Source organism: Electrona antarctica, assembly GCF_951216825.1.
Source record: "Electrona antarctica genome assembly, chromosome: 14".
Lineage (NCBI taxonomy): Eukaryota > Metazoa > Chordata > Actinopteri > Myctophiformes > Myctophidae > Electrona > Electrona antarctica.
In genome coordinates, this window is record NC_136795.1 from 1,647,845 (window position 1) to 1,674,532 (window position 26,688).

Consider the following 26,688-nt stretch of genomic DNA (forward strand, 5'->3'; position numbering starts at 1 on the left):
TCACCAACTGTGGATTAACCATGAGCAGATGTACAGTTATGCAATTTATCGGCAGCCATATTGGAAAACATGCCACCATATTGGAACTTAATTTTATTTTGTATCTTACTTGGAAGAAATACCTCCAGGACATATTCCCTTAGGTGGAAATCAAAGATTCAGCCTCAGCAAAGTGCTATAGTCCAAAATATAGGTCCAGTTGCAGCCATTTTTAAAACTGGCGGCCATCTTGACAAATTTAGGAATTCTGCATGGCCCAAGGTTGATTATGAATTAGGGTGTCATGAAGGTGATCTGTGCCATGTCATGTTTCTATCACCAACTGTGCATTAACCATGAGCAGATGTACATTTATGCAGTTTATTGGCAGCCATATTGGAAAACATGCCGCCATATTGAAACCTAAAGTTATTTTGATCTTCTCTTATATCAAAATGATGGTGAAATCAAAGATTTACAGCCCTAGCAAAGTGATATAGTCCAAAACGTATAGGTCCAATTGCAAACTGGCGGCCATCTTGAAAAATGGTGGAATTCCGCGTGGCCCGAGGTTGATTATCAATTAGGGTCATATGAAGGTCATCTGTGCCGAATTTCATGCTTTCATCACCAACTGAACTATCACATCAATTTCCCGCCTAGCTATCCGAGTAGGTCTCCTCTGCAGTCCGCAATAAAAACAATTTAAATACGGCGGGAGCATTATTACCACACTAATCAAAGTTGGATTTGTACAGTGCAGAAACTGCAGATACATAACGTAAGTGTTCTTATTATTGTGGGTCTGGGTTTTATAATGCAGCGTGAGTCCGCGATAGCCGATCTACAAGCTCACAACGCGTTGCACTGATTGACAGTGCACGTGCAGCAGTAACTGTATAAAACTATAATTAAGTAGGCTACTTTTTAGTGTGATGTGTGGTGTTATTGACTTCTATGATGAATTCCTGTTCTGTCTATAGAAGTGTCTATTTGTACGTCTCTAAATGTTTTGATGATTTGAACATGGTGGACCCTATTGGAAACAAGTGTAATGCTTAATTGGGTCGTCCACTCACAGTTAACAGCCTTTGTATTGAGTTTGTGCTTGAAATGTACTGTAATTCTGCAAACTGTTAATAAATTCTTCAATCAATCAATCAATCAATTGTTCTTAATGTGGGTTTATCAGAGCGCCAGATAGTGCAGCTGTAAGAGTGGCTGCTGCTGCTGCATCTGTGCACCAATACAGCGACCGCGGCGGCACGCATACTAGAAATAATAAATAAAAATATGTCGGGCTTCGGGCCGGGCCGTTTCTGTACTTTACCAACGGGCTTAGGGCCGGGCCGGGCCTTAACTCCACGGGCCCGGGCCGGGCCAGGGCCTATATTTTAGGCCCGTGCAGGGCTCTAGTGTACAGTACACACACAGAAGGTATTGCATTATTACATCCACAGTCAGCCCATTGACCTAGACGTCCATATAGTTCGTAAACACACATCGTTCACTTACGACCTGTAAGAAAGTGACCATTCGGCTCGCCACTATACCACGTGATGTAGTTCGCGTCGGAGTAAGCAAAGCAAAGCAAAGTTCTTTGTTTACCCAGGGAAGTGGACTAAGCTCGAGATGCTTGTTTACAGCCAGACCCTGCTCATAGAACATTTCATGGTAGGGGTTCAATGCCTTGCTCAAGGGCACTTCAGCGGTGGTAATTTTAACGTGCCGGTCCGGGGATTCGAACTGGCGACCTTCCGATAACAAGACCGCTGCCCCCGAGTCCAATCCAGGTCCATACCTACCTGCGATGGGTTATAGTTCTGGATCAGAAGTAGAGGTCGTTGAGTCCGATCCAGGTCCATACCTACCTGCGATGGGTTATAGTTCTGGATCAGAAGTAGGCGGGCTCCTTCAGAGCGGTGTGCCAAATGTCATACTTGCATCACAAAGTGGCAATCTTCTTGGCAATCTAATCCCTTTTCTGTGGAATTGCTTCACCTCCGACTTCCCAGTAACTGAACGTTGATGCGTCATCATAGGGCAGGGTTTCTCAAATTATTGATTATTATTATTATTATTATTTATTTATTTATTTTTGCAACTGAATGGCTGGAAAATGTAAATGAAGAGTTTACATAGCACCACACATGCATAAACCTTCCTTAATGATTTGATCTGGTTTCAGTATTTATTTATGATGTATTTTCTGTATTGTTTAGGGTATTGTAGCAGTCAATTTGTATTGAGGGGGTGGGGAGGGGGGCAGGGGAGGGGAAAGAGGGGAAAGCCTTTCCGGGGGTCCCCAGCCAAAAACGTTGAGAAGTTGTGAGAACCCCTGATTTTGGGGTACGCCAACTGTCTTCAGCTAAAATAGCCAATTTACAAGCTCACAACTCACAACGCGTTACAATGCATTGTGAGCTTGTAGATCGGCTATTTTTGGTGAACCAGAATAGGGATATCCTGGGGTTCAAGTGGTTAAACGTCAAGTAAGTTATTTTCAGTCTGTCCTAAAATGGAAACTGATATTATCTCCAAGTTGTTTTCCTCTGTGAAATAGATACGCCTACTGTATCTGAGGGAGGAAAGATTTGCATATCTATGTACCATACTATGACATTAGATTCTGTAAATTAACAATGTGCTGTTCTTTAAAGGGGCGACCTGAGTCTAAAAGGTTTGAGGACCATTGCCATACAGTACATTCGCCAACCTTAATGCATGTTCGCCAACCTTAATGCATGTTCGCCAACCTTAATGCATGTTCGGACTATTGGGACTTCGGATCCCTGACAAAAGCCTCTGCCCAGGCTCTGGAGCTGATCACCACTATATCTCCATATATGTAGCTGGCCTGTTCTGGCATCACAAGACATCATATGTGGGCATGCCTGAAACAGAACTCCATATATAAGAATTAAGGGACACAGAGAGACCGATACAGAACTCTCCGTATATGGGCATAAAAGGGACACAGATGGGTACAACGGGTATTGCATAGCCGGGTGGGGCATGAATCTCCACACTGCAGGGATGAGAAGCAGGTATTAGTCACATGATCAGACAAGTGGGGCGGGGGGAGGGGGGTTAGAAACGAAGAGTTATTTTAATTGTCACGCCCCCCACTGTGCACTGTACTGTACACTGTGTAATGTTATAGAGGTATCTAAAGAAAGTACAAAAAAAGTACGTTTCTGAATGATAGCCGGTTGTCCAGAACCAGCACAAAACCTGATCAGCCAAAAACGCCCAAAAAACCCACGTGAGGCCTTTAGGAGGACCATTCAAGCCGCAAGTGGAGCCTGCGGCACCACTGTTACCTTGCCGGTGAAGCCTGCGGAATCCACCACTCCCGAATTAAGTGTCTGGTGCTGGGAAACTGGTACAACGCACAGGTCCTGGCCGCACCTGCTGAGAACAAGAGAGGACCTGGTGAGGCGTAGGAGGTGCCCGGCCAGGAGTCAACCCACAGTGCCTAGTCCCTCCACGCGCCGGATGGCCCGCCCGGTACCCGCCAGATGGCCCGCCCAGTACCGGCAGAGTAGTTCTGTCTGAAATTTCTTTATTAGGAACAATCCCTTGAGATGAACCATCTCGTTTTCAAGGGGGTCCGCGATTCACAAAGTACACTTCATACATAAAGACACTTTTTACAGACAATTCAACCAGACAAAAACAAAACAAGACAAAACAATACAATTCATAAATAAACAAACAGGAAAAACAAAAAACAAAAACAAAACAACATTTCACATAACATGGACATAACGTAGACATAACACATGGATCATTGCATCATGGATCTATTACAGTGATGATTAGTGAAAACATGAACAGGTAGTCTCAAGATGAGAGGACAGCATAGTTTTAAACAAATGAAAAGATGTTATTGAACGTATATGGACAGGTAGATTGTTCCAGTCACAAGGAGCTTTGAACATGAATGATTTTTTGCCAACTGATGATGATGTTAAAGTAAATCTGTTCTGGAGCAGCGGATTGTGTGTACCTGGTTTTTCCCTAATGGGACTGATCGAGGTATAGCTACTGGGACGTAAATCAGAACTTGCTCACCCCGGCTGGGTCACCCGAGCGAGGGGTATGATGTTGGAAGGCCCGAAACCCTGATGACCTTGGGATACATCACTGAGGATAAGTATACCAGGTGCATCCTAGCGATGTTTTTTAGTTCTTAGTTGTTCTATTTATAGTGACTCATAGGAATAGACTATGTGACAACCGGGAATAGTCTGGTGACCACCCGGGAGATGGTTGGCAGCCGGTATGTAGACGGCACCCGGGTAAGCAGTTTGGGTTAGCGCCGCAGCCTGTGTTCGCCGTGAGGAGGAAGCATACATCAAACCATACATCACTGAGGATACGTCCCAGTTGCATCCTAGCGATGTTTTTTAGTTCTCATATGGAGCTGGCCTGCTGTCCTGTTCTGATCAATGTGTTTTGACATCTGCATAGACTCCATATTTGGGCATGCCTGACAAAGAACTCCACATAACTGGGTGGTGCATGTATTTCCAACTTGCATCGTTCCAAGTAGGCCAGTGCCCAATTGGCACCGCTCTAATCATTATAATAATATTTAATTATTATAGGGCGCTAGCCCCTCCTATGTCCTATATACAGCTTTTGCCCTCACACGTCTCAATATTTTCCATTGCCAATGAAATGGGATTTTTTTATGGAATATTATTATATTTAACATTTAACAATTTACCCGAGTTTAGTGATGGTGTGAAAAAAGTTATGTTTAGTGTTCTAGGGTTAATACCTTTGCAACCAACCACTGTATTAATGGCAAGTATTTCTTCCAAAGATCTGAACTAACCCTTAAGATCTGCTTGGACACCATTGCAGCAGATCTTGGCTTAGGTTGATAACCTATAATGCTTGGCCCTTTTCAATTTACGCTCATTGCACCTTTGCTGAACAAAATGACATGTCATAATCAGAATCAGATTTATTGGCTGCGGTGGCCGAACGGATTGCGTCTTGATACCGGCAGGTCGCCAGTTCGAATCAGCGGTCCGACACGTTAAAATTACCACCGCTGAAGTGCCCTTGAACAAGGCATTGAACCACTACGATGAAATGTTCTATGAGCAGGGCCTGGCTGGAAACAAGTTATTGAGCTTAGCCCAGATACCCTGGGTAAATATAGTAATCATTTCATTTCATTTCATTTCATTTCATTTCACAGGTTTACACCAGTAGAAAAGGGGGTGAATTTTCATTCTATCGTTTTGTTATTTCCATAGAAAAATAAAATAAAAGCAACAAGAAAACACAACAAACTGCAAAGGTTATCGCATTGTACATGGGATTAAGGAGCAAAATGTCAGCACGTGTGAACCACGTAATCCACATGGGTGCATGTGTTTGGTCTGACGTACTAACAGTCCTACAGGCATTAGTCTGACACCCTACCCCCAAAACCTCACAGGAAGCCATGGGTTAGTTTTTACCTGCACCGTGTTAGTTTTAACCTGCCATGCAGGTTGGGAGCCACAGGCTAGTTTTAACCTGCCACGGGTTCGTTTTAACCTGCCACACATGTTGGAAGCCACGGGATAGTTTTAACCTGCCACGGCCTAGTTTTAACCTGCCACACATGTTAGTTTTAACCTGCCACAGGCTAGTTTTGCCACACATGTTGGGAGCCACGGGCTAGTTTTGACCTGCCACACATGTTGGGAGCCACGGGATAGTTTTAACCTGCCACAGCCTAGTTTTAACCTGCCACAGCCTAGTTTTAACCTGCCACAGGCTAGTTTTGCCACACATGTTGGGAGCCACGGGCTAGTTTTGACCTGCCACACATGTTGGGAGCCACGGTGTTGTCGGACTAATGCCTGTCAGACTGTTAGTATGTGGAACCAATGTATACACCCACAAGCGGTTAAATTGTGCAAAACGCTACCCCCCCAATAGCTTGTTATTGTCTCCACCAGTCCGAAGGCGGAGTGCTAAAGTATGTTTTGCACTCCGTCCGTGTGTGTGTGTGTGTGTGTGTGTGTGTGTGTGTCCGTCCTTCCGTCCGTCTGTTACCAGCTAATCTCCGGCACCGTTAACCCGGTCGATGCCAAACTTTGCACACACACTCCCTGGATGCCAACGATGAACCTCTGCCCCACATTTTCCAGAACGGCCTGTTATAGCACCACCATGAGGCAGCTTTTCAAATTTTTTACCTAAAACTGCACCTATCTGCGTGAAACGTTGTATGCACACTCCCTAGAGGCCAAGGACAAACCTTTGACCTGCATTTTCCGCATCTGCTTTTTATAGCGCCACCAGGAGGCCGACTTTTGTAAAACACATTTTTTTATATTACTCCTCCAGATTCTGTCCAAAATGTCACAAATCGTTACACAGTATCTCTATGGTCATGTGCTCAAGTCGGATCTGTCCGATATTTCATATTCCATCCTAATTGGCTATAATTGGCTTTCACAGTTTGCAAGATTGCCTCGTTTTGAACAAAAGCCTCAAATCATGAACGCAGCATGCAATTTACGTGAAATCTTTCACACATTTTCTTACTAGGCTGAGGAATATATCCCACCCTTTTCACATTGGCCTGTTATAGCGCCACCAACAGGTTGATTTTTGCAAAACACATTTTTGGAACAAAATGCCTCAAATCATCCAATTGCCATCAAAGGCATATGAAGAAATGGCACACTTTTCACATTGGCCTATTATAGCACCATCAGGAGGCCACAACCTGACCTGCCCTGGTGGAGACCTGTGCCCAGAGGGGCACTTTTTCTAGTTTAATAATGAATAACACAAACCCACAGGCGTACACAAATAAATAGGACATAAAGTGTTCGTACAAATACCTAGGAGTAGTAATAGACCATCTGCTGTCATGGAACGATCAGACCAGAGTGATTCAGTGTGTAAGAAAACAAAGCAAAGAATCTACTTCCTTCGCCGTCTAAGATTCTTCTTTTGTTTTTCCCTTATGTTATTATGAGTGTTCTTCAGTACTGTATGAATGTTTGTCTGCAGTCCTAAAGTCACAACTGCTGCAACAACTGAACATTTGTTCAAAGATTGTTGGACAACCACTTCAGAAACTTTATACATCCACGTATGATAACAGCATCCTATAAGGTTAGCAAGGATGCACCTCTTCTAATACTAAGCATGTGTTGTATGGAGAATATATGTTGCTACCTTCAGGAAGGAGATATGGTGTACCAGGACAATAAAGAGGTCCTTTGTTCACCATCGACTTTGAGGCTTAATCAGGAGTTGTAGCAGCCACGGGGTAATGGCGGTAGATATTGCTTGTCTTCATGTCTTTATATATGTAAATTGTCTTGTTCTTTGTGTTAAGTCAAATGTGTGTATGTGTGTTCTGCATACTTGGCTGCTGGTTCGCAAGACAAATTTCAGTGTGAACTGACAATAAAGTACTATATCATAGCATATCATATCAAAGCTATACAATTTACCATTTAGTGAAGGAGCGTTTGGAACCATAATTCATCTGTACACATAGTTCCTAGATTAGTGAATTGGAACATAAGGTTTAGCTGCACGAGAAGTGTCACCTCCAGGCTTTCCCAGTGGGCCATGCAGACAGAATTAGCTTGTTATTTAATAATGAATAGTTACACAAACCCATATACAAATAATTAGGACATAAAGCTACATTACAATTTAGTGAATTGGAACATAAGGTTTAGCTGCACAAGAAGTATCACCTCCAGGCTTTCCCAGCAGGGCCGGTTCTAGGGGGGGGCAGGGGTGGGCATAGCCCCCCCAAACGTGCGTCCTGCCCACCCAATGTGGGTTTGACACCCCACCCGCGCCGGCGGAGTCGCCCCCCCCCCTTACAATTCTGTCTGCCCACCTGAGTGGGGCTGGCTAAATCCGGCCCTGTTTCCCAGTGGGCCATGCAGACAGAATTAGCTTGTTATTTAATAATGAATAGTTACACAAAATTATACAAATAAATAGGACATAAAGCTACATTACAATTTACAATTTAGTGAATTTAGAAGATGCTATAGTCCTAACCCTGTAAGACCCGGATATATTTCTAAAAATATATGTAGCATATTACATGCATTTTAGTTACTTGTATCAGGGTTAAAGGTTAAAGGTCATAGGTCACTATGTCCAGAGATTTTGAAGTTGTGTAAATTTGTGGGGGGTATTTATATGCAAATATCATGACCAATGGCATTGCAAGACTAAACAATGAACATCAATGATGTTTAGGTGAAAAAACAGAAACAAAATAATAATTAATACAAATACAAATTAGAAGCATCGTTGGGGCTTACAGGGTTAAGCCAGAGCGATGTAGTAAGCAAGGTAAACACAAGGTAATACATACAATGCAGAGAGACAGTATAGTGGCTCAGTAATCTAAGATCATAGGTAGAACAAGAACCATATCAGTCTGAATATAATATCAAGAAATACATAATATATACAGTACATTGAAATGTCCATATACACCATCAGGGGGCGTGATAACTACAAAATCACGTCACTCGCAATTTCTGAAGAGCATTGACTCTCCAGAACTTGAAAGAGAAACCTAAAAAATAGACTATATTTTACTTTGTCGAGTATCTCTATACAAACACAATTGACCCCAGCAGCATACAAAAGCAGTGACAACACATTATTAATGGGCAATAACTAAATTGGGGAAGAAAATGGGGTAAAACACACACAAAAACATGATTTACCGATCAATTAAACATTAAACATCAAACAATATTGTACTTTTACTCCACTACAATTATTTGAAAAATGTGTTACTAGTTACTTTGTAGATTTTGATTATCATTACAAAATTATCATTACCCACTCCAGCCCATACAGTTCGGCCATTTGAAAATAGCCGATCTACAAGCTCACAATGCGTCTCGACTCGCGATGCAAAACATTGTGACATACATTTGAAATAAACATTTGAAAATTCTGCACAATGATTTCTTTCTACTTTTGAAGTACTTTATGATGCCAATACTTTTGTACTTTTACTACAGTACATTTTGAATTCTGGACTTTTACTTGTAACAGAGTAGTTCTACATTGCAGTATTGATACTTTTACTTAACTAAAACAATTGATTACTTTTGTAATTTGAGTCCTATCCCATGTACCCTGATTATTATTATTTACTTTATCCAACCTTCCATTAAACCGATCGATGTTAACTGATATACTGATTAGTATCGTACGTATACCCACGCAGACCTACCCATACCTATGACTGATAGAGTGAGCACAGTTGGACGAAAGCACACTTCAATACAAGGTCTGCTAAGAGGATTGAAATGCACATGGCTTACATTGGGGTCCTCCATTTTCAATTCATCAGAATGACATAGAAATAATATATACAGTACAAAATGAGCAAAGTTAATTTTCTATTAATGATGACTCAACCCATATGATACCCACGTTATCAGCCCTGACAATCAGGTACACCTTCGCTTTCTTGAGAACCCTGTGGGATTTCTTCACCTCCGACTTCCCAGTAACTGCCAGCGGCTCATTTAGTTCACATGTGACAGCTCTGGCTCTGCTTATAAAAAGGCCTTCTCTGTGTCAGTGTAAGCAGTGCTACCCAACAGGTAAACAGAGAACACATCATGATGCTAAAGACTCACATCCTGCTCCTCTCGACCTGGGCACTTCTGCAGTCTGTCGGTGCAGACATGGACAGGGACCACACGCATGGTTCAGACATAGACAGGGACCACATGTATGGTTCAGACATGGACAGGGACCACACGCATGGCTCAGACATAGACAGGGACCACACGCATGGTTCAGACATAGACAGGGACCACACGCATGGCTCAGACGCAGGGACCACACGCATGGTTCAGACATAGACAGGGACCACATGTATGGTTCAGACATGGACAGGGACCACACGCATGGTTCAGACATAGACAGGGACCACACGCATGGCTCAGACATAGACAGGGACCACACGCATGGTTCAGACATAGACAGGGACCACACGCATGGTTCAGACATAGACAGGGACCACACGCATGGCTCAGACATAGACAGGGACCACACGCATGGTTCAGACATGGACAGGGACCACACGCATGGCTCAGACATAGACAGGGACCACACGCATGGCTCAGACATAGACAGGGACCACACGCATGGCTCAGACATAGACAGGGACCACACGCATGGCTCAGACATAGACAGGGACCACACGCATGGTTCAGACATAGACAGGGACCACATGTATGGTTCAGACATGGACAGGGACCACACGCAACATGGCTCAGACATAGACAGGGACCACACGCATGGTTCAGACATAGACAGGGACCACACGCACAGTGCCAAACACTTCGACTCTCTGGAATCCACAACGGAAACGATGCTTGCCAAGCTCCAGGCTGCACTGGACTCACTGATGAGGCAGAATAAAGGTAAGCTCTATCTGTCAATCTGATATTGAAATACTTTTATTAGGAATTAATAACCCCTTGAGATACTATCTCATTTTCGAGAGGGTCCTAAAGTATAGACTACACAATACACATACAATACAAAATAATTAATAGTAGTGATGCACGAATATTAGGCCGCAGAAAATATTCGGCAGAAAATGGCTAAAAATGCATTTTCGGCCTATTCGGTTTTGGCCCGAATAGGCAGAAAATATATCATCGAATAGTGTATGCAATTAATGCATTCAAAAGAGCTAAAAAAATGTTTTATGGACCTATAATAGTGATTATTATTTAAGTTAAGTTTTGCCATAAGCATTTCTTTTGCCATAAATCAGGTAGCTTTAAGGTACGGCCATGACAGCAATGTTAAGAAAAAAAGATATATAATATTAATCATATTCGGATATTCGGTATTCGGTTTTCGGCCAACTGTTTCCTATATTCGGTTTCGGCCAAGAATTTCCCTTTCGGTGCATCCCTAATTAATAGAGAGGAAAACATAAAGAAAAAACAAACAAACTGAAAAACAACCCAAAATCAGGGTATTAGACTCTAGGCAAGCACACAAAAAAGATGGATCAGATAACTACAGTGAATGGCCGTATTGATAATAATGATGAATGCAGTTCCCCATAAAACAATATCACATTTTTACCGTTCAATTCAATATCTCTGAAATGTCAGTGATCAAATCATTATCATTATCATTATTACATTTATAGGTTTTTGTGTACACAAACCGCAGCGGCTATATGGCTGGTGTACACGGCCAAATTTCCGGGGCCCACTGTGCGGCCCGTGGGGGCGTGAAAATTCAAGGGGCGGACTCTACATGTCCTCTGGGCCCGCCTCTGTGAATGGACACCAATTGTTCGCCCATCAGTTCTACGGATGACCCACACTGATTTTGTTCCCCTTTGTTTACGTTTTTAGGGTCCTATCTTGCAGTTCAAGCATAATTCCACAGCTTGGCTATGAGCCAAAACTATTAGAAATGTGCTCTGCGTGATGCTGTTCCTAGGGCTGTGCGATATGACGATATATATCGTATAGACGATAGAAAATGTTTATCGTGAAAAATGTTCTCTATCGTTTATATCGTCGCAAAACAAGCGTTACGGAAGTATTTTCTGTCACAGCGCCCAGCCACGCTGTGCTGTTATTTCATAACAAACATGAAGGGAGATGATACGTATAGCTGATGAGATTCAGAGCAGAGTAACACTAAAGTAACCGGCCATTCACTGTTATAAATGCAGATTTCATGTTGGGTCAAATTGATAAACTGTGTGAGCCACGCATGTTTTACATGGTTGAACAATAATTGAGCTTGTCCGTCGGGTGAAAACGTAGTCTTCTTTCTCTTTCCTCTTACCTGTGCAGTCCTCCTGCTGAGTGTCTTCTTGTTTTATTGTTCCAAATAAATTATTCCATCTGAAAAGTCCTTAATTCAGCAACAGCTTCCAACAACAACAGCACAATTTATTTATTTAAAAAGATAAAAGGGCATCAGTATTATATTCATATAATTAGACTGGATATTGTGATTTTACAAATTGTAATTGGCATAAGTTTGATATTATATAAGTGTTCTTTTCCTAGACTAGGGTTTACAGGGCTGTACTAGACTGCACTGGGTTCTAATAGGCTGTTTTCGCTCTAGTAGACTGTGCTAAGCAGACGACAAAGATATTTTGGTGTAGAGGGGAAAAGGACCAGTAGAGCGACCCCTGGGCTCTTTATAAAACGATTCAAAGAAAAAGGTTCTTTAGAGAACTTTGGTCTGATCATTTTTTTTTCTGGAAAGAGAAATGGTTCTTTGGCATCCCTCTAATTTGGTGTGTGTGTGTGTGTGTGTGTGTGTGTGTGTGTGTGTGTGTGTGTGTGTGTGTGTGTGTGTGTGTGTGTGTGTGTGTGTGTGTGTGTGTGTGTGTGTGTGTGTGTGTGTGTGTGTGTGTGTGTGTGTGTGTGTGTGTGTGTGTGTGTGTGTGTGTGTGTGTGTGTGTGTGTGTGTGTGTGTGTGTGTGTGTGCAGGCACCGTGCACGCCAGTCCCTCTGCTGAGCTGAAGCTGGAGCGTGGGTGCTGTCCCATGTTCTGGTTCAGCTTCAACAGTCGCTGCTACAAGTACGTACCTGCACGGCTGACCTGGAACGAAGCAGAGAAGAACTGCCACTCTGAACATGCACGCCTGGTGTCCATCCACAGCGAGGAGGAGAACACCTTTGTCCGTACGCTGATCCAGAACTATAAGCCATCGCAGACAGGGACCTGGATTGGACTGCATGACCTCTTGTTCGAGGGCGGCTGGATGTGGTCTGATTGCTCCGATGTGAACTACACCAAGTGGGGTAGTGGTCAAGAGCCAGATGATAATACAAGTAACAAATGTGTGTTTACAGCTGGAGGAACTCAATGGTTTGACCACTCATGTTCTTTTACACTTGGCCTACCATCCATTTGTGTACTTCATGCATAAACATGTCCTTGTTGAGTGGAATGTGTGATCCAACTCTCACTGACTTGTACTGAGTCTCCACAATAAAAGCATGAAATAAACATAATCCATGTGTTTACTGGTGCCATCATTTCAGAGTGTCTCCGTTGAATTGATTGATTGAATACTTTATTGGCAGAAATGTAATCAGTACAGGGTACAGTCGGTCTTGTTTCCATTCAGGTCCTGGGTATTCAATTCATAATCATGACATGAAAAATAACAACAAAAATCAAATCATCATAAAAGGTAAAAATAACAAAAATGTACAGGTTGGGGAACAAAGAAGGGGTTAAGGAGGTGGGGGTATCAGACTTGTGAAGCACTTTCAGAGTCATTCATTATAATAAACTATATTAGCTACAGTGGGCATTACATTAAGTATATTTGAAGTTAATCATTTATTGGTTTCACTAATGAAAACTAATTTATTCATTTGTTTTTCTCACTCGAAATCTTATGTCTCTCTGGGACCCAAACAACTGAAAATGGTGGTCACAAGTTTTTAGATTTTAATTTTATTTTTAATTCTTAACTTCTTAATTATTATGTTTTGTCTAAGTTATGCCATTTCTTAGGTTTGTATTTATTTAGTTGTGAAATTCTAAAAGAATAATATAAAGGGGATATTTACTCCCGCCCCATAAAGAATGCATGGAGCCACGACCCTAAAATGGGCCCCGACCCACCGTTTGGGAACCACTGGTCTATTAAACTGTATTATTATGATGGACAAATTATACTTTAAGTTAATTATTTATCACAATGAAAAAGGTGATAGTATCAGAGCAGCAGTGGTGTCTGAACTGTTTTCAAACGGGGACATAATATTTGAAAATTACCCTATAGGCCCGACTGCACCTTCTGTCATACTGTATTCATGAATTAAATGATGCATTTTTATTTTCGTGTTTTTGTCATGAGACTCATCCCTTAGTTATACGAGATTATAATATATAAGACATGAAGAACATCAATAAACAATATCACATTCACTTCTTGGAAACAGAAAACTGCACAAAATATTATTTTACCCACATACACAAGATACATACAAATATCATATATGTTGTCAGTTTGTCCCATCATGCTTTCTCTAAATATTCTGCAGGTGCAACTATCTCTCTGTGTCACTTTAATCATATCAAATCTACGTTTTTACACCTATTAAATAATGTTTGACACACAGCTCATGATATATAAGGGGCAGTAGAAAATATCTTTGACTAAATGTCTCCCCCCACTGGTCACCGTCGAAAATAGCACCATAGTTACCTTTAATTAGGCCACAGCTGTGTGTGGCAAGACGCCACGCCAGGAGAAAAGAGTTTGTTCGGTGAGTTTGTGACACATTGAAATATTTGTTTATTTTTTAACGTGGAACCTGCGCTTGTTTTCGTTTATAAAGTACAGCAGTTATAATATAACGCCTACTGTTGTTTAAGGTAAGAAAGTAATGTTAATACTCTGATGCTGCTGCTAGAGCTTTGATTGATTGATTGAAGAATTTATTAACAGTTTGCAGAATTACAGTACATTTCAAGCACAAACTCAATACAAAGGCTGTTAACTGTGAGTGGACGACCCAATTAAGCATTACACTTGTTTCCAATAGGGTCCACCATGTTCAAATCATCAAAACATTTAGAGACGTACAAATAGACACTTCTATAGACGGAACAGGAATTCATCATAAAGGAGGTAAAAAGGGAAAAGAAATATATACAGTGAGGGGGAAAAAAAGGGGGGGATTCAGATTTTACGGGGGCCAGTTTCGAATTGCAGCCATCCGTAGGTGCCCTTTGAGAGCGGTTTTGAAGGAGTCAAGGGATTCGCATGTCTTAATGACAGTTGGTAGGGCGTTCCACATTTTGGTGGCATAGGAGCGAAAAGAATTTAGTCCCTTGTTTGTGCCGAATCTGGGTTGTACATGGTTCGTTGCACTCCCTCTGGTGTTGTGGGTGTGGACTTCGTTAACATTAAGGAAGTATCTAGACAGGTACATGGGTATCTTGGTGGTGTATCGAATCTTGTGGACCAGACCCATTGCAAGATGCTGTACTCTGTCGTCGACCCTAAGCCATTCCAGCCTGTCGAAGTGGGCAGGGGTGAGGTGGGTTCGGGGGGCTAGATCAAGTAGGAGCCTGACCAGTTTGTTTTGGGAAGTCTGGAGCCTGGTTTTAAGGGCCTTTAAGCTACTAAACTAAACATACACTAAGGGGCATCTCCATGTAAATGTGCTGCTGCTAAACTACTATTAATTCTACTACTATTAAAACTCGTACGGTACTTGTCACATTAAAAACATCACAAACATTTCAATTCATATCCTCTGAATTGAAAATGGTGGACCCATGTCTATAGAAGTGTCTATTTGTACGTCTCTAAATGTTTTGATGATTTGAACATGGTGGACCCTATTGGAAACAAGTGTAATGCTTAATTGGGTCGTCCACTCACAGTTAACAGCCTTTGTATTGAGTTTGTGCTTGAAATGTACTGTAATTCTGCAAACTGTTAATAAATTATTCAATCAATCAATCAAACCCTGTTGAAAACAAGTGTAATGTTTAATCATGACATGGTGTCGTCCACACACAGTAACAGTATTTTGTATTGAGCTTTCGTGTGAAATGTACCTATTCTGCATACTGTTAATAAATCAATCAATCACACCTGTGTGAAGTGAGGGGCACTCTTATCATCATTCTGGCCAATCACAATTTGCGTCCTCACTTTTGTCTTCAGTGGTTTTTGTGTTACACAAACATTTGTCTTCAAGACAAAAGGTTGTCTTCAATGTTTGTGTTTACACAAACACTCAAAGCTGGACATAGGAGGGGCTAGCGACCCTCAATATAAACAGAAGCATACAAATGCATTAAGGCAGACTGGCTGAGAGAGAGAGATAGAGTCTGGCCATAGAGAAAGGACGACACAAAGTCCTATCTACCTCCAGAACAGAGAGTGTGTGGTCATTGTACCTCAGCTGAGGTAGAGACTGAGACACACTGACTATTAAAATGCAATAAATATGATAATATAAGAGCAGCATATTTTAGGAAATTTGAGTTGTTGATCCCAAATTTTAAGGAACTAGATGACAATGACAAACAATTAATTATGTTAGGAGAGGGACCTGCAGCACATCTGGCTGCACAGTATGTCCCAAAATGAGGGACAAATAAAAAACAACACTAAATGTGACCAAGATCATTATCTTTGTCTTCACTTAATAAAGTGAAGACAAAATGCAACCAAACAGGAGATTGCATCAAGCTTCAGGCCCAGAACACACACACACACACCACAGACACTTTAATACTGTACATTTTTATAATTTGCATGTTGTTTGATATTGTGTTCTGTTATATTTTTATTTATTTTATTTTGTGCTGCATTGTATGCTTTGGCAATACTGTAGTTATTACATTCATGCCAATAAAGCGAAAAAATTGAATTGAAATTGAATTGAGATAAATAATGACATGCATTGCCATTAGAAGAGCGAGACAACTACTAGAGACTATTTCTATGTTTGATGTATTGTATTGGATGGAGCCCGCACACCATGGGTATAAGAAAGACGTTCTTTATTGAAAATTCTGACAACGTTTCGATCTATTTGATCTTCATCAGGTCATGTATTACCATGTGGTGTTCTTGGTTACCCTAAATCACTCTGGATTATAATAGCGTCTGTTAAATGCTTAATTTGGGGGAAAGGAAGGGAGAGAGTGATGGTAATCATTGCTACAAGGTATTGGTTCAGTAACAGGGGTCAGGGGTTCAGTAACAGGGGTCTACCTGTCTCTGTTCAGTAACAGGGGTCCTGTCTCTGTTCAGTAACAGGGGTCCTGTCTCTCCAGCTCTTTGTTCAGTAACAGGGGTCCTGTCTCTCCAGCTCTTTGTTCAGTAACAGGGGTCCTGTCTCTCCAGCTCTTTGTTCAGTAACAGGGGTCCTGTCTCTCCAGCTCTACAAGGTATTGGTTCAGTAACAGGGGTCCTGTCTATCTGTTCAGTAACAGGGGTCCTGTCTCTCTGTTCAGTAACAGGGGTCCTGTCTCTCTGTTCAGTAACAGGGGTCCTGTCTCTCTGTTCAGTAACAGGGGTCTACCTGTCTCTCTGTTCAGTAACAGGGGTCTACCTGTCTCTCTGTTCAGTAACAGGGGTCCTGTCTCTGTTCAGTAACAGGGGTCCTGTCTCTCTGTTCAGTAACAGGGGTCCTGTCTCTCCAGCTCTTTAATAAAAATACATGAATACATTTTAATTTGGTGACAAAATCTCTCTCTCTCTCCAGGTGCATTCTACCAGCGCATCATCGTCTTGTACGACAACAACAACGAGCTGATTGGCCAGCGGTCGGATCCTGCCACTGAGCGGCCTGCAGGCCGGATACTGACCCTGAGCATCGAGGGCAACAAGCCTGTGTCTCTGCCTCACCGTCTGAGCATCGAGGGCAACAAGCCTCTCTCTGCCTTTTCGTCTTCTGTCAGATCAGCCTCAGACCGTTCAGAGGTGAGCAGAGAGAGATTCTAAAGGCTCACACATAGTCTGGATTTTCGGTGGTTAGGTGACCACCGAACTACAACATGATGCCACGAGCCACGGTGAAGAGCAAACCACCGCCACCGCTCCAGCCCTTCTCTCTGTTTTTACTCACCACCGCTCAACATTATTTCAGCCCGGTGGTCAGCTCACCACCGGAGCGGTGGTCACCTCACCACTGAAAATCCAGACTATGAATAGGCCTTAAGTCTATAAAGTAGTATGTAATATAATAGCATGGAAAAGTCACTGTTTACAAGCTCCGTCACTCTAGCAAAGTGATTGATGTGTCTGTCTGTCAGCCCTCTCTTGCCCCACAGCAGGGCTCCCAAATGTTTACGCCCTCCCCCCTTTAGAGGGTATGCACATGACATCATCGTACCTGGAAGTTATGTGGGAACGCCCACTGAGTGGCAAAAAACTACTTTCTGGCCTTGACAGCCCATTCATCCAAACAGAAAAGTCCTGTCTGATTGCATTAAACAATGTTAAACTCACCAACATTGCAGCTGAACGAAAAGCTTGAATTATCCTCTTTCTATCTGCAAAGTTTTTGTTTCATAACAATCCACCATAGAAAAGTTATGAGCTACTTTCTGTCAAATGCCCTGCATTTGATTATTTTTCTAAGTGTCAGAGTTTGTTTTCAATAACGCAACATTTTGCTGCCTCCTGCATTATGTGACATTTAGAAACGGGTGGTACGCAGGTTGGCTGAGTGATTTCCAACGAGGTGTGTGTGTGTGTGTGTGTGTGTGTGTGTGTGTGTGTGTGTGTGTGTGTGTGTGTGTGTGTGTGTGTGTGTGTGTGTGTGTGTGTGTGTGTGTGTGTGTGTGTGTGTGTGTGTGTGTGTGTGTGTGTGTGTGTGTGTGTGTGTGTGTGTGTGTGTGTGTGTGTGTGTGTGTGTGTGTGTGTGTGTGTGTGTGTGTGTGTGTGTGTGTGTGTGTGTGATCAGCCTCTGTGATTTCCCTGTCTCTCCAGTTCTTTAATAAACATGTAGCATTTACATGGACCACATGTGAACACAGAACATATCTTTTCAGGACGGGATACCAAGCGTATCCAATCATAGAACTTAAAAACAAGTGAACTTGGAACTGAATAAAAAGGGAATCTTTTTCTCTCATCCTGATTGGATAAAACTGGTCTTCTGACCCGACAATGTATTTTCTGTATATCAAAGAGCTGCAGAGATTGGCACAGCACTCTTTAGCTTTGACCTTTTTTAAACGGAACATTTTGTTTTAAACCAAATATATTACACCCTTTAATGTAGGATGCCACGTTGTAAGTGATATCATTACAGTTATTAGTGCAAGGGTACCTGTATTATTCACGTTTATCTAACCCTTAACAGTAAAATAGATATTCTCAGTCAGACTTGTTTTTCTTACAGCTGACACCTTAGCCCAGTGGTTCTCAAACCTTTTCATGTCAAGGACCCCCACATTGACCCCCACAAGGACCCCCACATTGACCCCCACAAGGACCCCCACATTGACCCCCACAAGGACCCCCACATTGACCCCCACAAGGACCCCCACATTGACACTAATTAGCCCGTCCTGAAAAGACATGCCAGGGACCCCCCATGAGAGAAGATCTTTACGGCTCTAGCAGTGATTCTCAACCCGTTTAATTTCAAGGACCCCCAGTTAACATGCATATTATAGTCTATACGGATCCCCATTTAATGGCATTTCTATCTCTGGGACCCCCAATTTATATTGTAAAATCAATGTTACTTTAACTCTGAGAGTATACAAATTTGTACACTCAGAGTTACAGACCCATAAGGGTCCATTTGGTTCCATTTGTACACTCTCAGAGTTACAGACCCATAAGGGTCCATTTGGTTCCATTTGTACACTCAGAGTTACAGACCCATAAGGGTCCATGTGGTTCCATTTGTACACTCTCAGAGTTACAGACCCATAAGGGTCCATTTGGTTCCAAACTATCATTTAGCTGGGGACCCCCTGGAACCCACTTTGGGGACCACTGCCTTAGCCCGTAGCACTTGCCCTAGCCCCTGGCTTATGCAAAGGCTAAACATGTCATTTAGGTACCATGTTATGTAGACAGATGCCAGGTCAATCATTACTGACCTGGCATCCTATAGCGTTTATATTTTCAATGTGCAGAATTATTACATTTTGGATATTCTACTGTTAGGTTCTTCGTTAACTTATGATCCTAGATGATTATTTCTATGCATTTGATGTTTGTGTTGTCCTCGCTTACTGTAACTGTAAGTCGCTACAGAGAGTCTGATAAATGCCTAAATTGACACTAGTTCTTACCCGAATAACTGCTGCAGTGCTGCTGCACTATTACAAGTGCTGCTGTCACTCCTAGTGGCCTCCTACTGCTACTACAAGTACTACCAGTACTGGTTGCTGCTTGATTATATTTTTGTGGTTTCTTTTCTGGTATTCCAGGTGTTGGCACAGTTTTCCAGATCGGGTAGTGTGACTGCAGACAGAAATGGCGTCTCCTTTGGATTGTCTGGAAGAGGAGCTCACCTGTCCCGTGTGCCACGACATCTTTAATCATCCTGTCGTGCTGTTGTGCAGCCACAGTTTCTGCAAAGGCTGTCTTCAGCATTGGTGGACGGAAAGACCGACGCAGGACTGTCCCGTCTGTAAGAAGAGGACAAGGACATCCACCAGGAAACCACCGGCCACTAACCTGGTGCTAAAGAACCTGTGTGAGAAGTATTTGGAGGAGAAACGCAGAAGCGCCTTGCGGGTGAGCTCGGAGGAGCTCTGTGCCGTGCACGGGGAGGAGCTCAGGCTCTTCTGCCGTGACGACGAACAGCTGGCGTGTGTCATGTGTGTGTGTGATTTGGAAAAACACGGCAGACACGAGTTCTCGTCCGTAGACGAAGCATCAGGGCGGTTCAAAGAGACCGTGCAGGAATACCTGAAGTCTTTAAAGGAGAAACTGGAGGTCTTTAATAAAGTGAAGACAACGTGCAACCAAACAGGAGATTACATCAAGCTTCAGGCCCAGAACACAGAGACACGGATAAAGGCACAGTTTGAGGCATTACATCAGTTCCTGATAAATGAAGAGTCGGCCAGGATCTCTGCTCTGAGGCAGGAGGAGGCACAGAAGAGTCTGAAGATAACGGAGAGGATTGAGGAGCTGAACAAGGACATGACGTCCCTCTCGGACGCAATCCGAGCCGCCGAGGACCTTCTGAGAGCCGACGACCACGTCTCGTTCCTGCAGAAGTACAAGACGACGATGGAACGAGTCCGTGTCACGCTGCCGGACCCCCAGCTGCTCTCAGGACGACTGATAGACGAGGCCCAACACCTGGGCAACCTGGCATTCAGTGTCTGGGACAAGATGAAGAATATTGTGTCCTACACCCCTGTCATCTTGGACCCCAACACCGCCCATGAAGACAAAGAGACAACAAAGAGAGGTTGGACATGTTCTACTGGGTCCTGGGTTCAAAGGGCTTCAACTCAGGGGTTCACAGCTGGGACGTCGAGGTTGGAGACTGGGGCCACTGGGGGGTTTTAGCAGAGTCCTACCAAAGGAAAGGCAACGCGGGCGGTGAATCCTGGTGGCTGGAAAGGGCCAAAACTAGATTCCTCGCAGTCCACTCCTCGGGTTGTACTCGTGACTCTGTCGTTCTCCCACTGAAGAGTAATCCCCGGAGGATCAGAGTCAGGCTGGACTGGGGCAGAGGAACTCTGTCTTTCTCCGACCCGGACACCGAGACACACCTGCACACTTTCCATCACACGTTCACCGAGAGACTGTTCCTGTGCGTTTCGTAACCTCCATTTTAACAAGCTTAAGTCTCTGAAGATGTTGCCCTCCATGATCTGTGTCACTCTGGAAAACAGTTAGGATGTCCGGTCAAAAGTCTGTTCATCTTTCCATAATAATCTATGTATCTCATGTATAAATGGGAGCTTGGAACCGTTTCCAGAAGCGTTTTGTTAAGACACTGTCAGCTGGAATGTGGACTTCACGTCTCCTATACGGTTACAATACCAACTAGTGGTTCTTACAACATTTTCATTTCAAGAACCACCATAACTATGAGAGTGTCCAACTGGAACCAAATGGACCCGTACTCTGTTTGTTTTAAAATCCTCTACAGTCTACACAAACCCTAGAAAGTCCATAGACTTGGCTGTTTCTTTTCTTATTTAAAGCCCATATATTTGTACTATAGCCCTGTTTAGTTAATAAAGGCTTGTTAAATGAATCCTTGCTCCAGAGTGTGCTTGAAGCCATGGGACCCCTCTTCTCCTCTTGAAGCCATGGGACCCCTCTTCTCCTCTTGAAGCCATGGGACCCCTCTTCTCCTCTTGAAGCCATGGGACCCCTCTTCTCCTCTTGAAGCCATGGGACCCCTCTTCTCCTCTTGAAGCCATGGGACCCCTCTTCTCCTCTTGAAGCCATGGGACCCCTCTTCTCCTCTTGAAGCCATGGGACCCCTCTTCTCCTCTTGAAGCCATGGGACCCCTCTTCTCCTTGAAGCCATGGGACCCCTCTTCTCCTCTTGAAGCCATGGGACCCCTCTTCTCCTCTTGAAGCCATGGGACCCCTCTTCTCCTTGAAGCCATGGGACCCCTCTTCTCCTCTTGAAGCCATGGGACCCCTCTTCTCCTCTTGAAGCCATGGGACCCCTCTTCTCCTTGAAGCCATGGGACCCCTCTTCTCCTCTTGAAGCCATGGGACCCCTCTTCTCCTCTTGAAGCCATGGGACCCCTCTTCTCCTCTTGAAGCCATGGGACCCCTCTTCTCCTTGAAGCCATGGGACCCCTCTTCTCCTCTTGAAGCCATGGGACCCCTCTTCTCTTGAAGCCGTGCGTGTGTGTGTGTGTGTGTGTGTGTGTGTGTGTGTGTGTGTGTGTGTGTGTGTGTGTGTGTGTGTGTGTGTGTGTGTGTGTGTGTGTGTGTGTGTGTGTGTGTGTGTGTGTGTGTGTGTGTGTGTGTGTGTGTGTGTGTGTGTGTGTGTGTGTGTGTGTGTGTGTGTGTGTGTGTGCGCTGATTTTAGAATGGGCCTCAGGCCTTAATGGGTTAATCAACATAGCTTTTGTTTATATGCACATTCCGGCTATTTTCCTAAATGTTTACCTCTTTCTTAGGTAATATGTGACACTGTGGCCAACGTTTGACCATGTTTTATAGTAGAGGAGTCATCTGGGGACCCCCACAATCATTTGGAGGACCCCCTGTGCACCCCAGACAGTTTCTAAGATGCCTGATTCAAAATGTAGATATTTTATATGAAGTTGTATCAGACACAACTTCCTCCCACACAAGCCTATGTTCAACTTCAAGCTCCATGTTAACTATTGTTAGACTCATTGTAAATGCCGGGAGCATGTCTGAACAAACCATTCAACATATTTTATGTATCTTAAAAATGCACAAAAAAGTGTTTTTAAGTGAACCGGTATTTTGGCGGAGAAGTTGGGATTCTTGCATATTTAATTTGCTGTGGTTTGCCACATTCGCAGCAATTGGAAACGCAGCAGGGACCTTTATCAATGTGTTCAATTCATAAACTAACCTACACAGTGAAATCTATGGTGTTAAAATGATACTCATAACGTGCATGTGTCGTGCCATCTGGGACTGGACCTCTCTCTACGCACGCACTGTTCTTTTGGGCATGGAGGCACAGCGCTGAGCGCACTGAGCACAGCCGGCAGCGCAAAATGTTTACAAGTTTATCGAGTGATAGTGACAGCACTCCATGTTTACGCACAGAATATTCTGTAGGCTACACTGCAGTGTTTTTATGTGTTTCCTTAAGCAATTGATTAATGGAGGCTACTCGTCCTCATATTTCGATTAGGGCTTCGGTCTCCTCATTCGACCACGTCTATCCACGGTAACGGGACATCTTTGCGCTGCGTGAAATATGCATTCTCCGTCTCCAACTGTGTTCAGCTCCTCACCCGCCACATTTGCTTAATTTCCTTTATTTGCTGTGGATTGCATTCACACCTTCACAGAATCGAAATCAAGTGCGATTGGAAGCAAAGCGAAACCCCTTTTTTTTTTTTTGGTGGAATAGAATGCGGTTCTTTGATGCGCATTAGGATTCGAATGAGGCTTCACACCTTTCCGACAATGTGCAGCAGGATTCGTTTTAATCACAGTAAAGCTTTCTGATGTGAAGGCAACCTAAAACGTAACTTAAATGAACAAACCCCCACACACAAGTTAAATGTGGAACTAAAAGATGAACTGAAATTAAATTGAACTGAATCGAATAATTCCTTACAAAACTAACTGAATGTGGAACCTTTGGCTTCAATCCTGTTACCTTGTACAACCACTAGAGGGGAATGTTGGACAACTTGGACTACTTTTAGAAGAGTGTGTGTCTCTCTCTCTCTCTCTCTCTCTCTCTCTCTCTCTCTCTCTCTCTCTCTCTCTCTCTCTCTCTCTCTCAGAGTGAACTGTGATAGCCAGACAATGCAGTTATAGAGGGTATAAGTAAGTAGCCTATCTCCTGTTTCTGTAGCGTGAGGCAGCTTGATGTACAAGTACACCCCCTGGACATGACGCTAGTATGTCGCAGGGACTTACCCCCAATCCAACCCTTGATGCTGAGTGTCAAGCAGGGAGGCACTGGGTCCCATTTTTTTTTTTAGAGTCTTTGGTATGACCCGGCCGGGGATCGAACCCCGACCTCCCAGTATCAGGGCGGACACTCTAACCACAAGGCCACTGAGCTGGTTTATAGAGGGTATGCACATGCATAAAGTGAGTTTGACGTCCTGTGTGGATGTATGGGCTGTCAATCAGATAAGACTTTTCTGTGTGGATGTATGGGCTGTCAATCAGATAAGACTTTTCTGTGTGGATGTATGGGCTGTCAATCAGATAAGACTTTTCTGTGTGGATGTATGGGCTGTCAATCAGATAAGACTTTTCTGTGTGGATGTATGGGCTGTCAATCAGATAGGACTTTTCTGTGTGGATGTATGGGCTGTCAATCAGATAGGACTTTTCTGTTTGGATGTATGGGCTGTCAATCAGATAGGACTTTTCTGTGTGGATGTATGGGCTGTCAATCAGATAGGACTTTTCTGATTGGATGTATGGGCTGTCAATCAGATAGGACTTTTCTGTGTGGATGTATGGGCTGTCAATCAGAAAGGACTTTTCTGTGTGGATGTATGGGCTGTCAATCAGATAAGACTTTTCTGTGTGGATGTATGGGCTGTCAATCAGATAAGACTTTTCTGTGTGGATGTATGGGCTGTCAATCAGATAAGACTTTTCTGTGTGGATGTATGGGCTGTCAATCAGATAAGACTTTTCTGTGTGGATGTATGGGCTGTCAATCAGATAGGACTTTTCTGTGTGGATGTATGGGCTGTCAATCAGATAGGACTTTTCTGTTTGGATGTATGGGCTGTCAATCAGATAGGACTTTTCTGTGTGGATGTATGGGCTGTCAATCAGATAGGACTTTTCTGATTGGATGTATGGGCTGTCAATCAGATAGGACTTTTCTGTGTGGATGTATGGGCTGTCAATCAGAAAGGACTTTTCTGTGTGGATGTATGGGCTGTCAATCAGATAGGACTTTTCTGATTGGATGTATGGGCTGTCAATCAGATAGGACTTTTCTGTGTGGATGTATGGGCTGTCAATCAGAAAGGACTTTTCTGTGTGGATGTATGGGCTGTCAATCAGATAGGACTTTTCTGTGTGGATGTATGGGCTGTCAATCAGATAGGACTTTTCTGTGTGGATGTATGGGCTGTCAATCAGAAAGGACTTTTCTGTGTGGATGTATGGGCTGTCAATCAGATAGGACTTTTCTGTGTGGATGTATGGGCTGTCAATCAGATAGGACTTTTCTGTGTGGATGTATGGGCTGTCAATCAGATAGGACTTTTCTGTGTGGATGTATGGGCTGTCAATCAAATAGGACTTTTCTGTGTGGATGTATGGGCTGTCAATCAGGACTTTTCTGTGTGGATGTATGGGCTGTCAATCAGATAGGACCTTTCTGTTTGGATGTATGGGCTGTCAATCAGATAGGACTTTTCTGTGTGGATGTATGGGCTGTCAATCAGATAGGACCTTTCTGTTTGGATGTATGGGCTGTCAATCAGATAGGACTTTTCTGTGTGGATGTATGGGCTGTCAATCAGATAGGACTTTTCTGTGTGGCTGTATGGGCTGTCAATCAGATAGGACTTTTCTGTGTGGATGTATGGGCTGTCAATCAGATAGGACTTTTCTGTGTGGATGTATGGGCTGTCAATCAAATAGGACTTTTCTGTGTGGATGTATGGGCTGTCAATCAGGACTTTTCTGTGTGGATGTATGGGCTGTCAATCAGATAGGACCTTTCTGTTTGGATGTATGGGCTGTCAATCAGATAGGACTTTTCTGTGTGGATGTATGGGCTGTCAATCAGATAGGACCTTTCTGTGTGGATGTATGGGCTGTCAATCAGATAGGACTTTTCTGTGTGGATGTATGGGCTGTCAATCAGATAGGACTTTTCTGTGTGGATGTATGGGCTGTCAATCAGATAGGACCTTTTCTGTGTGGATGTATGGGCTGTCAATCAGATAGGACTTTTCTGTGTGGATGTATGGGCTGTCAATCAGATAGGACTTTTCTGTGTGGATGTATGGGCTGTCAATCAGATAGGACTTTTCTGTGTGGATGTATGGGCTGTCAATCAAATAGGACTTTTCTGTGTGGATGTATGGACTGTCAATCAGAATAGGACTTTTCTGTGTGGATGTATGGGCTGTCAATCAGATAGGACTTTTCTGTGTGGATGTATGGGCTGTCAATCAAATAGGACTTTTCTGTGTGGATGTATGGGCTGTCAATCAGATAGGACTTTCTGTGTGGATGTATGGGCTGTCAATCAGGACTTTTCTGTGTGGATGTATGGGCTGTCAATCAGATAAGACTTTTCTGTGTGGATGTATGGGCTGTCAATCAGATAAGACTTTTCTGTGTGGATGTATGGGCTGTCAATCAGGACTTTTCTGTGTGGATGTATGGGCTGTTAAGGCCAGAAAATAGTTATTTTGCCACTCAGGCGTTCCTGCATAACTTCCTGGTATGATGATGATTTACTGCAGTAATTTCCAATACTTGAACTGCCATGAAATGTAAAGAGCATCCATGTTGTGTGACTATACTGTACATTCTGTTAT

The 26,688-nt window shown here is 43.3% G+C and overlaps 1 protein-coding gene across 3 annotated transcripts in view; it reads left to right on the plus strand.

Annotated features, from left to right (window-relative positions):
• The window catches only part of LOC306936380 (E3 ubiquitin-protein ligase TRIM35-like), a 191,115-nt gene that overhangs the window by 19,693 nt on the left and 144,734 nt on the right, over positions 1 to 26,688 (plus strand). Inside the window, exons 1-3 of one of the 3 annotated variants that reach the window (XM_079519871.1) lie at positions 14,194 to 14,291; positions 17,256 to 17,473; positions 19,945 to 21,719. In XM_079519871.1, the coding sequence (XP_079375997.1) occupies positions 19,991 to 21,040 (1,050 nt within the window). In that variant the 5' untranslated portion in view covers positions 14,194 to 14,291; positions 17,256 to 17,473; positions 19,945 to 19,990 and the 3' untranslated portion in view covers positions 21,041 to 21,719. Of the gene's footprint in view, positions 1 to 14,193; positions 14,292 to 17,255; positions 17,474 to 19,944; positions 21,720 to 26,688 lie in introns of those variants that run through there. The other 2 variants (XM_079519872.1, XR_013791487.1) reach the window with 2 other exon arrangements.